This window comes from Pediculus humanus, genomic scaffold, assembly GCF_000006295.1.
Source record: "Pediculus humanus corporis 1103172107384 genomic scaffold, whole genome shotgun sequence".
NCBI classification, from domain to species: Eukaryota; Metazoa; Arthropoda; class Insecta; order Psocodea; family Pediculidae; genus Pediculus; species Pediculus humanus.
This window is the reverse complement of record NW_002987011.1, coordinates 12,842-25,013: the sequence shown is the minus strand read 5'-3', so window position 1 is coordinate 25,013 and position 12,172 is coordinate 12,842. Positions and strand designations below refer to the sequence as shown.

Here is a 12,172-nt window from a genome sequence, read left to right as displayed (position 1 = left end):
CATTATCATTCAATTTTGAAAGCTTTCGGTGAAAATAAAAGCTTAAATTTTTTCTTTCTTTCTTTCTTTCCCTCTTTTCTCTCTCTCTCTCTCTCCCTTTTCTATTTCTTTTTTTTCCTTCTTCTTTTTCTTCTTCTCTTTCGATATCTTTAAAAAAAAAAATATACCGTGAAAATAAATGAGATTCAACCCAAAAAGTTTTTTTTTCGGAAATTGAAATCTGTCTTCACTCAGAAAAAAAGAGAAAAAAAAAAAATTCTTTTAATGCTTTTTAAGCTTCAAAGGTAAATTTTATGTAAGAATGATTTCTTTTCGAATAAAAATAAAAATTAAACTGGAGGATGAGAAAAGAGAGAGAGAGAGAGAGAAAAAGCGCGAATAAGAAGAAAAAAAAAAAGTCTTTCGCCAAAGGTCTCCCGGGAAAAAAATAATAAAAGTAAAAAAAAAAAAAAGTTGGCCGGAAAAGGCTTTCTTTAGGTATGCGTCTATCTACCTTTTCTTTTTCTTCTTATTATTATTATTATTCTTTTTCCTTTTTTTTCCTTTTTTTCTTTTTTTTTTTTTTGTTTTCTTTTTTATATAAATTTTTAAATAACTCAATGTTAAAAAAAAAAATTATTTAAACTCCTGTCGTGGTTTTAGAAAAAAAAAAACAAAAAAAAAATTCAATTTATCTTTTTTTTCACTGATTAATAATAATAATAATGAATGAATGAATGAGTGAATGAGTGAGTGAATGAATGAATGAATGAATGAATAGAAAAAGAACTTGAGCATACGTTAATTTTACAAATTAAATAACGTAACCCTTCCCTCTCTCCCCATCCATCCATCTTTTCCCTTCATTTATTAAATAAGAAGCTTAAAAAATTTTTTTTTAAACATTACATATTAAATTCCTGAGTGTGTTTGTGTTTGTACAAATTAAACAAACAAACAAACAAACACGTGAAAATGATAAAAATTCATTTTAGTTAGTACATGAAGAAAAAAAAAAAATTAAATATTGCACAATAATAAATAATAAATAATACATAAATAAAAAAACATAAATCAGGTGGAGAGGGAGGGTAGAGGTAAGGAGGGTAGGGGGAGGGTAAACAAACTGGATAACGAACGTATAGGGAGGATTTAAGCGTAAAGACAAAAAAAAACAACAACAAAAGCTAACAAAGTGATAAAAAAAAAACTTTTTTTTAGTCCGTTCATTGAAAAAATTCAAATTATGGAAAAGATAAGTTGGACGTTCGGTCTCGTTCGTTCGTCCGTTCGTTCGTTCGTTTTTTTTTTGGAAAATCCAGCTAGTTATTATATGAAAATATGGAGTGTGAGAAGTTTAAAAAATAATAATAATAATAAAGACCTAGAGATAATTTTACTCATAAACTTGATGTTTAATTTGTTAATAAATTAAAACAAAAAACGCGTGCGTGTGCGTCCGTGTGTCCCACCCCCTCTCTTATCCCTTTCCCTCTCCCCCCAACCTTTTTTTTCTTTATCAACAGGTAACTGATAAAAAAATAAATTAATTACAGTTGCAACATTTCAAGGAGAAATATTAAGATTAGCAAGAATAACAAGATCAGAAATGGGAGCTTATTTATGTATTGCATCAAACAGCATCCCGCCATCAGTGAGCAAAAGAATTATGGTTAACGTTCATTGTAAGTTAATTAAACAAATTCTTATCATTATTATTATTATCATCATTATTATTGTTTCTGTAGTTTTAGTCAATCTTATTTATTTTCGGTTGATAATAAATTTAATTTTACACAGTAAGTAAAACTTTAATAGTAATAATCTTTGATGAAAAAGTAAAATTTTTTGTTAACGACCGAAAATTTTGATTCCTTTTGTTGTTGTTGTTGGTTGTTGGTTGTTGTTGTTGTAACTGTTACCAACCATTTCCCACTATTTTGGGTTTTAGGAGAAATACGAAAATATTCCGGATAAAATTTTTGTAGGGTGAAAAAGGTTTGAGGGCTGATAAGTAAAAAGCGGGAAAAACAAACATAAAGATAAGTTTTGTAAAATTTCAAAGCTGTTTATTTTTTTTTCTGGTTTGTTTTTCTCCCACCCCTCCCCTCCCCTTCCCCCGCGACTCCCTTTAAAAATTCTACAACTGTTTGTAATTTAAACTTTTTTTTTTTTTTTTTTTATAATAAATGTACGTCTGCTTTAGTTTGTTATATGCATATAAGAAATACGTGTTCTATTTGAGTATGCGTGCGTGCGTGCGTGCATGCGTGCGTGAGATGTCGGTTTGTTTTAAAAACATCATCAATTTACTATTTTTTTTTTTTTTTTTTTATTGAATTAAAAACAAACAAAAAATAATATTATTATGTTTTAGTAGGTTTACATCCACGTGTAATCCCAATAATAATAATAATAATAATAATTGTTTGTGTTAATTTTAGTTAATCCCGTGATTCAAGTACCCAATCAATTGGTTGGTGCTCCTCTTGCCACCGATGTTGCATTAGAATGTTACGTTGAAGCTTCACCAAAATCCATTAATTATTGGGTTCGAGATACAGGTAAGAATAAAAAATGGACAAATAATTTTCTATCTCTCTCTCTCTCTCTCCCTCTCTTTCTCTCTCTCTCTCTCTATCAAAAGGGGAAATTGAAAAGTCAGTTTTCTTGTTTTCCTCCCCCCCCCTCCTTCTCCCTCTTATTTCATTTTAATTTAAAAAAATTTTTGTCGTCGTCGTCGTTTGTTTCTTGTGAACGAAACAAAAAAAAAAAGATCAATTTAAATTTTTTTTGTTTGTTTGTTTGTTTGACAGTTAAAAAAAAATTGTGTGAGAAAAAAAAATTTTTTGTTTTATATTTATTGTTTTTAAATTATTTTTTAAAAACTTTTAATTAAAAAAAAAAAAAAAGGTACGAAAAAAAAAATTGTCCCTTTAAAAAAAGAAAAACTTGAAGATTAAGTTTTCAGTTTTTTTTTTGATGGTAAATTAGAAGAAAACTTCTTAAAAGTAAATATTTTATTAATTTAACAAAAAAAAAAAAAAAAAAAGAAAGTTGGAGAGAAAAAGAAAGAAAAATATAAACAAAATAATGGAGGAAAATATATGTGGGAGAGAAAGAGAGAGGGAAAATTGTTCGACTGAGACTACTGCAGTCTTACAAAAAAAAAGTTTATGAAAAAAAAGAAATTTTTATCCTCTCCTCAAATAAATAATTTATTTATTTATTTATTTATTCAAATAAATAATGTTTCTGGAAAAAAAATAAGTCTTGTCCAAAAAAAAAATTGTGACTGGAACAAATACAAAATATATTCGAACGTGAATTTTTTTTTTTTTTTATCTTCTGGACAAAGAAACAAAAGAAAAAATTTTAGATAGAATAAAATTTTATTGTTTTAAAAAAAATTAATTTTATCGTTTGTTTGTTTGTTTGTTTTGTTTGTTTTAGGTGAAATGGTTATATCGTCTGATAAGTACGAGGTCCAAATAATTAGCAAATCACTTTTTGAAGTTAGAATGATATTATTAATAAGAAATTTTCAAAGGACTGATGTTGGGTCCTACAGGTGCATAGCTAAAAATTCATTGGGAGAAGTAGATAGCAGTATAAGACTTTACGGTTAGATTATTATCATTATTATCATTATGTATTGATTAATTATCGATTTCCTAAAATAATAAATCAATAAGAAAAAAAAATGCCTGACCTCAACGACAACCACAAACGCCTCCATCTTCTTCTTGAAAAATTTTTTTACCATAAAATTAGATTTTCTTTTACTTTTACTTTCTTTCGTAGGAATTCCTAAAAGACACAAACCCCCCCCCAAATCCCCCCACATTTCCCCCACGTCCCTCCATTTTCTTTCTGTCAAAAAAAAAAATAAAAAAAATTTTAATATTAAATTTTACCAAAAAGAAAAAAAAGGAAAAAAAGGAAAAATTGTTTTTTTGTTATGTGATTTTCGTCGTACACGTCACAGGTTCCATAATAATAATAATAATAATAATAATAATAATAATAATAATAATAATAATAATAATAATAATAATAATAATAAATTTATTTTAAATAGAAATACCGAGTCCGACAAGTGCATTTAATCCATTTTACGATGAAGAAGATTATTCGGATCAATATGGTTCGGCAGAAGATGATGATGATGGCGACGGGGATGACATCACTAGAGAAAATGAACAGGTATCGATATCGGTATCGGGTAAAAATACCTGGACGTTAACAAATGATAATACTAGGGATACAATTAAAGGAACATTTAATTCATTAAAAGAAAATCAAGGAGGTGGTCAAATCCCATTGATAAGAGGAGGAGGGAATAATCGTAAAATTTCTGGATGTGCCTCATCCACAATAACAATTAAAATTCATCTATCAATAATTTTTTCTATTTTTATATATTTATTTATTAATCATCAATGATTATTAAAAAAGCTCACACTTATTAATTAATTTTTATTGTTAATAAATAAATAAATAAATAATTTTTTTTTTTTTATGACACTAAAAAAAAGTGTTTTGACAATAAAAAAATAAATAAATAAATTCTCTCAACGGTTTAATTAATTAATAAATAAATAAAAAATCAATAATGTTATTTATTAAACATAAGAATTTTTTTTAAATTTAAATTTAAATTTTGTAAATAAATAAATATTTATGTATATTAATAATAATAATAATAATAATGTTTTTCTTTTCTGTTTTTCGTATTGTATAAAAAAAAGCCTGAGTTTATATATACTATATAATTTATAATATATAATAATAATAATGATGATAATGATGATGTTGATGACTTTTTTGAAAATTCCTTTTTTTATACTTAGCTTATGACTTTTTTTTTATGTTTTCTTCTTCGTCGTGATTTTATTTTAAATAATACATTGAATTTATTAAAAAAAAATTTTTTTTTAAAAATAAAACCTATATGTGATATCATTATTATTTTGGGTTTTTGTTTAAACAAATTATTATTATCATTATTATTTTAATAATAATAATAATAAATGAAAAATGATTTTTTTTTAAAAAAGAAATTATCATTTGAATAATTTTGTTTTTAATGATTTTTAAAATTTAAAAATGGCGGGAGAGGGGGAGGAAAGGGGTTATGGGGGAGGAGGGGAAGGGAGGGTAAGGGGAAATTCGGTGGAAAAAAATATTTAAAAAAAATTTGAAAGAGGTGAATAATGAAAAAAAAATTGTTGTTGTTACATTCAAACGTTTTTTATTTGCTTTAGGCAAAAGGAAATTTTTTTTTTTTTTTTTTTTTAAACTCAAATTATGTAAAATATCTTGTTAAAAAAAAAAAAAAAATGTTTTTGAATAATATAAATTTTCCATATTTTTTTTTTTTTTAATAAAAATATTTTCGTTATTATTATAAAAACAAACTAAAAAAAAAAAAAATTTAACGTTTGTTTGTTTGTTTGTAATAATTAATGACGTGAAAATTGATTTCAATATTTTCGAGTTTTTCCCTTTCCCTCACAATCGTAAGCAAAAAAAAAAGGAAAATTCAACTGGAAAACATTTTCTTATTGACAATATAAAAGAAAAGTAATATAGAATTGAAAAAAAGTAAAAGGAAACTATAAAAAAAAAAAAAGAAAAACTTTATATATATAGTAAATAATTGGGTGGAAATCAATGTTTGCCAAAGGATGTGAAAATAATTGAAATTCGTGGCACATCACCAAAGAAAAACCTTTTTTTTTTACCCTTTCATCCGATTTCATTCATCTTAACCATTTTTATTCTTATTAATTTTTATTTTTATTTATTTTATTTATTTATTTTCTTTTTTTTTGGGGGGGGAGTGGGGGGATATCAAGAATGATTTTTTTTTGAAAAGAGAAAACAAATAACTAATTTTTCCTTTTTCCCTTTTTTTTTTTTAACTTTTTATTTCAACCGAATTTCCAAGTTTTTTTTAATATTTTTCTCGATTTAAAAAAGAAATGTTAATAATGATGATGATGATAATGATAATAAAATTTATGTTTTAAGTTTTTAAAAAAATTCGATGGAAACGTTTAAAAACACGATGGTGGTGACGAAACATGGAAAATTATTTAATAAAAAATTTTCTTTTTTTTATCTTCTTAAATAAAAAAATTTCTTCTGCTTTTTTTTCGAATTAATTTGTAATATTAAAAAAGGAAAAAAAAAATGTGAATGTCACGAAGGAGAAAAAGTTTTTAACTACTTTTGTCGGTAACAAAAAAGTTTTATATAAAATTTAAAAAGTTAAAATTATTTATTTATTTTGTTATATTAAAAAGTTAAAAAATTTCTATTGTTTATAAATCATTTTAAAATTTACATTCGTTGCATCATCATTATCATCTATTGAGATTTTTAATAAAATTTATATTAAAAAAAAAAAAAAAACGGAAGGATGTAATTAAATGAATTTATATTAGCACATCTGCTTCGGGGGGGGGAAGGAGGGGAGGGGAAAAAAACGTGGCAATAAAATTATGACGCAGCGATAAAAATTTAAATTTAATTTTTTTTTTTTTTATATAAATAAATGGAAGGAAAACAATAAAACAAAAAGTTAAATAAGAAAAGAATAATATTAAAAAAAAAAAAAAAAGAGCTAATGATGTGGCAGATTTTGGCAGGACCACAAAGAAATTGCAGAGTGTTGTTGTCATGCAAGATTCACTGGAGCTTTATCATCTGGACGAATTCCAGCTAAGACGTGGCAAATGTACTGAGATAATTGGTAAAGGATGAGAATTCAAGATAACAATGCTTCACTTTTCTCTATTATCAATTTTTTTTTCCTTTTTTCTTTCTATCATTAACCCAACACCACCACCACCCTGCACCACCACCATCACCATCACCATTACCACCTAAAACCTTATGTCATCGCAAATCATTTCTTTTATATTTTTATTTCCGGTAAAAGAAAATCTTTTGCCAGAAATTTTCTCATTTTTTTTTTCCAGATGCGTGTTTTGGAAAATAATTTTTTAATTGTTGCTTTTGTAATTATTAATTTTTTTTTACAACGATTAATATATTTTTTTTTTGTTCATTTGTTATTCAAAAACCTTTTCTCTCTCTCTCTCTTTTCTCTTTTTAATTACTCATAAATAATTTTTTATAAACACAAAAGAAAGAAAAATTTTACTATTTAATATTTTTAAAAAATTCAACCATTTGGAAACAGAATTTCCCCAGACCTATTTAAATTTAAACAAAATAAATTTTTTTTTTTTTAAATTCAGTGTCCTGGAGTGAATAAGAAGAAAAAAAAAAGACAAAGAAATTCTCTCTGTGTTTGTGTTTGTGTGTTTGTGTTTGACTAACCAATTTGAAAAGAAGTCAAAAAAAAAAAAAAAAAAAATTATTCCGAGCGTTAATTTCATGGATTTTTCATTTTTCTCCCAATTTTCTTTTCTATTATTTTCTTGTCATATTTTTCCCTTCCCTCCCTCCAAAATTTTTTTTTCTCTCTCTCTCCAGTTTCAGTTCCTCCAACTTTTCCTTTTCCCCATCTCTTTAATTTATATCCAAATTTCCCTCATTTGTCATGGTAATTTTTATTCTTTTTTCCTTTTTTTTTTTTTTAACCGATTTATTTTTTTTTCATTCTAAAAAAAATTTTCCTTTTTCATCCCTACCCTCCCCTCTCCTCCCTTCCCTCTTGCCCAAAGAGAGAAAAAAAAACTTTTAATTAATTTCTCATTTAATTTTTATAATAATAACAAAAAAATACTCAAATTTGATAGATGTGCCTTTGTTGCATACAAAACGCATACCACCCACAAACGACTTGTTTCAATAAAGAAAAATGACAATTTGGCAACAATGTAAATTACACGAACGTTTTTCAAATTTTTTTTTTTGTTGTTATTGTTGTTGTTCGTTAAACTTTTTGAAAAATAATATATATATATATGTGTGTGACCGTTATTATTTTTTTTTTTTTGGTCTAAAAATGGCGTCGACAAGACGACCCTTTGGTTTTCCAGACAAATTTTATTTTATATTTATTTTCTTCCTTTTATTAATCACGATTATGGAAAAGTTTTTGTCACCGAGACAAAGACAGTGAGAGAGTATTTGTCGGCCATTTTAACTATTTAACTAATATTATACTTATAAAAAAAAAAAAAGAAAATTTTCTCAAATAAATTATTTATTTCGAATATTATAAAACTTTTATTATTATTATTATTATTTGGATTTTTTAAAAATTAAATCAATAAATATTTGTTGTTTTCTGTATAAAACAACAGACAAAAAAAATAAAATTTTTTTTTTTTTTTGAATATTTATTAAAAAAATTTAAATTTTTATTTTTTTAATAAATAATTGAATGAATTGAAAATAATATTATTCATTATTTATTTCCTCTTTCGTTTTAATTTTTTTTTAAAATAAGTTTTTCAATAAAAAAACAAAAAATTGTTAACAAATATATATAAATATAATAACAAATATAAATAATTTTTTTTTAAAATTAATTTTATACTGGGTTAAATGGTAAAATAAATAAATAATCAATATGGCGGCAGCCTCTTTCTCGTGTCTTTGGTACAAATAAATTCAATTAACCAAGTGAAAAAGGGTAATATTAAAAAAAAAACGTTTAATATGTGTAAAGAAAACGAATAACTTTTTGTGTAGTCTCGAACAAAACCTAAAAAAAAAATTTGGTCGTATAAAAAATTATGTTTTGTAACATAAAAATAATTTATTTATTACCTATGACCGGAGCAAATACAAGTATGGCCAATCCTTTGAATAACATGTGAAGACCTAAAGCGGAAGGTAATTTTTCAGGTACAGTTTGTTCAGATATACTCATGTTAAAATTACATATTAAAGCTGCACGAACGATTCCGCATAGGGAAGCGAATATAAGAGTTGACGTAAGATTTTTTTGCCAGACGAGTGCTGGAAAAAATTTAAAATTTTTTAAAAATTGTACATAAATTTTTAGGTTTATTATTTATTATACCTGATCTAGCGAATGCAGATAGCGCAGCTCCTAAGAAAAACATTGTTTTGCTTTTTATTTTAAAAATATCACTAAATATAGGAACTAATATTCGTCCGATGATATCGCTACCTGATAATACGCTCATGCAAAGTGCTATGTGAGGCCTAGAATAGTCTATGCTCTAGAAAATCATTTTGTTATTCACTTAATCACGTGATATTATATATTATTATTATTATACGATATTATTTTACCTCTAGAAAAAATGGGAAAAGCATGGAAAAACACATGTTTCCAACATAAACCAATGCGAGGCCTATGAGTAAATTTGCAAAAGATGGATTTTTTATCAAATCCACGTGCATTTCTTTACTTAATTTTTTTAAAAAATTTCCTCCTTCCCCTCCTCCTTCTTCTTCTTCCTCATCATTATTTTTCGGATTTATTTTTGACGTTTCTTAAATAAAAAAAATAAAAATAAAAATTATTCAAGGACTCGAAAAATTCAATATTGGGAAAAAAAAAATATAATTGAATAATAAGAAAAAGTTATGAAAAGGTCATATGGCGTAATTTAAATCATTTTGAAATAATAATAATAATAGGTTTGTACATTACGTAAAAAAAATAGGAAAAAAAAAAACTTTTAAATTTGAACTAGTTTTACGACCGAGTTCAAAAAAAAATATTTTTTTTTTTAAAAGTGAAATTCAAGGTTGTAATGACTCAGATAAAGTTACTATAACCACAAATGGCCAACTTAAATTAAACTGGGGAGACAACACAAAAAAAAAAGATGAATAATAATAATAATACGATACCCGTTAATTCTTTCATCATTAAATTTTCTTCCTCTTCTGATGTTTCTGATTCTTGAAACGTGAGTTGTTTCTATTTTTTGAAAAAAAAATTTTATTAAATTGATAGAGAGAGGGGGGGAGGGAGGGGAAATTTAAATTCAATTAAATTACCTTCATGTGCATTTAATGGGTTGATATAATGTTGCTCCCCAAAAAAGCCTGTAAAGCCCAACCTGATAAATATTAATAAGGTACCCCTAAAACCATAATTTCCTAATAAATATTGAACCAAAAAAGGAAGAAGCATTTGTCCCATGCCTGTACCGGCAAACGGAAAAACCAACAGCACGTCCTTTTCGACTACTAAAATACGAATCGATGGCTACGAACGTCGATGGACCTAATAAACCTAAACCTAAACCTGTAAAACGAATAAAAAAACCATTTGAAAATCATTTTTTAAAGTTGAATAAATACATAAGTTATTTATTAACCTGTGAATAAACTATAACTGAATATAAATTTAATAAGTGAATCCGCGTGTCTCGTCAATAACAATCCCACGACCACTAATATGGCACCCATTGCTGCCGTTTTCCTGTAGGAATATTTTTTTATAACAGGACCGATGATTAAACCCGATAAATTTAAACTCGTCGTTTGCATTCCCATTATTATCGAGGCACCTTTGGTCGTTATACCGAGATCGGAAAATCTTTGAATGAATAAAAGACCGAAAACGGATATAAGAGATTGGGTCGTCATCTGAAATACAATTTTATACATCATTATTATCATCGCTGCTGCTGTTGCTGTTGTTAAATAAATACTTGCATTGCTTATGGCTACTCCTAAAACTACGGCCCATCCCCAACCCCCGTTGGGTTTGACATCATTTTTGTATATTTTTTTTTTCCTATGATTATCATCTTCTTCGTTATACCGAGAACTATTTAAACCAACCGTTTCTTCGTAATTGTCCTTTTGTGACGATGATAAAAAATAAAAAGGTTTTTGTTTTGTTTTCTGAAAGTATTTAAATACCTGTTATCAAAAGAAAGAAAAAAGGAAATGACGTCATCAAATTTAATTAATTAAAATTATAATTTTTTTCATTAATATTTTTAATAAATAAATTAAGGACGTGCCTTTGATGAATATACCACAACACACATTTTTCCACAACACAATATTATTTAATACTCTACTATTACGACGACAAATAATAATAATAATATTAATAATAATAATAATTTAATCGTAGATAAGGTGTTGTTGTTAAACCAACTGATAAAACCGATAAACACGTGAAAAAGATTTCGATAAAAATATTAATTTTTTTTTTTTTTTATGAACGAATCAATTCATTTCCCGCCATTAATGATTAAAATAAATTTAATCAAGGTTGAAATTATAAAAAAACCTGCCAAAATCATCCGTCGTCGATTTAATTATAATAATAATAATAATAATAATTTTTATTTAATAATTTACAAGGAAATATAATTTTATTATCATTATTATTGTTGTTGTTTCGTATTTGAAAAAAAAGAGGAAAAATAGCGTATTAACGTATTAAGATATAAAAATTTTTATGTTAATTTTTTTTAACATACGACACGCACTTATTAATATTATTATTAGTATTATTATTATTATTATTATTAAAAAGAGGGAAAATTTTTTTTTTTTTATATAGGAAATCAATAGAGAATAAAAGAGGATAATGGAAAACCAATGTCATCATCCATAAGTTTTTTAATTGTTTTAAATCATAATAAATATTTTCCTCATTAATTTTCAACGTTTTTTTTTTTTTTTTAAAGTGGAGAGAGAGAGAGAGAGGAAAAAAAATTCGATTAATTATAAATAAGTAATTGAGGTTGTAGGGGGAGGGGAAAGGGGGAGAAAATAATACTACAGAAAAATAATTCAAAAAAAAAATAAATTTCGATTGTTGTTAACAAAAAAAAATCACAATTAATTACGTTTTCATCGTGTTGTTTTTTTTTCTCCAAATAATAATAATAATAATAAAAATGATAATAATAATTAAAATAATGAGTATAACCTCTTAAAGACGTTTAGTTTTCCAAAAAAATCTTAAATTCCTTCGAAGAATAATCTTTGCCAAAAAAAAAAAAATTAGTATTATTATTATTAAAGTCATTATAGATTTAAGTATAATAAATATATATATCTGTATGGGGAAGAATAAGGTAATTTAATCGTGGAAGAAGAATAAATTATTCAGTTGAAAACTTTTTGATTAGAAAGAAAAAAAAAAAAAAAAAAGAAAAAAAAACAACACAAAATATTGGCTGATAAATAGAGCGTAAAGCGAAGAGGGAAAAGCGAAAAGTGTGGCTAATGAGCGTCTGCTTTTGGCATTTCTTTTCAC

General features: G+C 25.3%; 2 protein-coding genes across 2 annotated transcripts in view; one reads left to right on the top strand and one right to left on the bottom strand.

The window, feature by feature from the left end:
- Phum_PHUM036550 (lachesin precursor, putative) overlaps positions 1-4,425 on the top strand; it is a gene marked incomplete at both ends in the record, with an annotated part of 13,083 nt that extends 8,658 nt beyond the window's left edge. Inside the window, 4 exons of the mRNA XM_002423054.1 lie at positions 1,536-1,664; positions 2,424-2,543; positions 3,433-3,603; positions 4,061-4,425. Coding sequence (XP_002423099.1) covers positions 1,536-1,664; positions 2,424-2,543; positions 3,433-3,603; positions 4,061-4,425 — 785 coding nt within the window. The remainder of the gene's footprint in view (positions 1-1,535; positions 1,665-2,423; positions 2,544-3,432; positions 3,604-4,060) is intronic.
- Positions 4,426-8,528: 4,103 nt separating this feature from the next.
- On the bottom strand, positions 8,529-10,536 carry Phum_PHUM036540 (monocarboxylate transporter, putative; the record flags this gene model as incomplete). Its single annotated transcript, XM_002423053.1, has 8 exons — positions 8,529-8,668; positions 8,734-8,925; positions 8,990-9,150; positions 9,260-9,428; positions 9,788-9,862; positions 9,943-10,028; positions 10,096-10,192; positions 10,266-10,536. 8 exons carry the CDS (start codon positions 10,534-10,536, stop codon positions 8,529-8,531), a joined length of 1,191 nt encoding a protein of 396 aa, XP_002423098.1.
- Between the last annotated feature and the right edge of the window lie 1,636 nt (positions 10,537-12,172).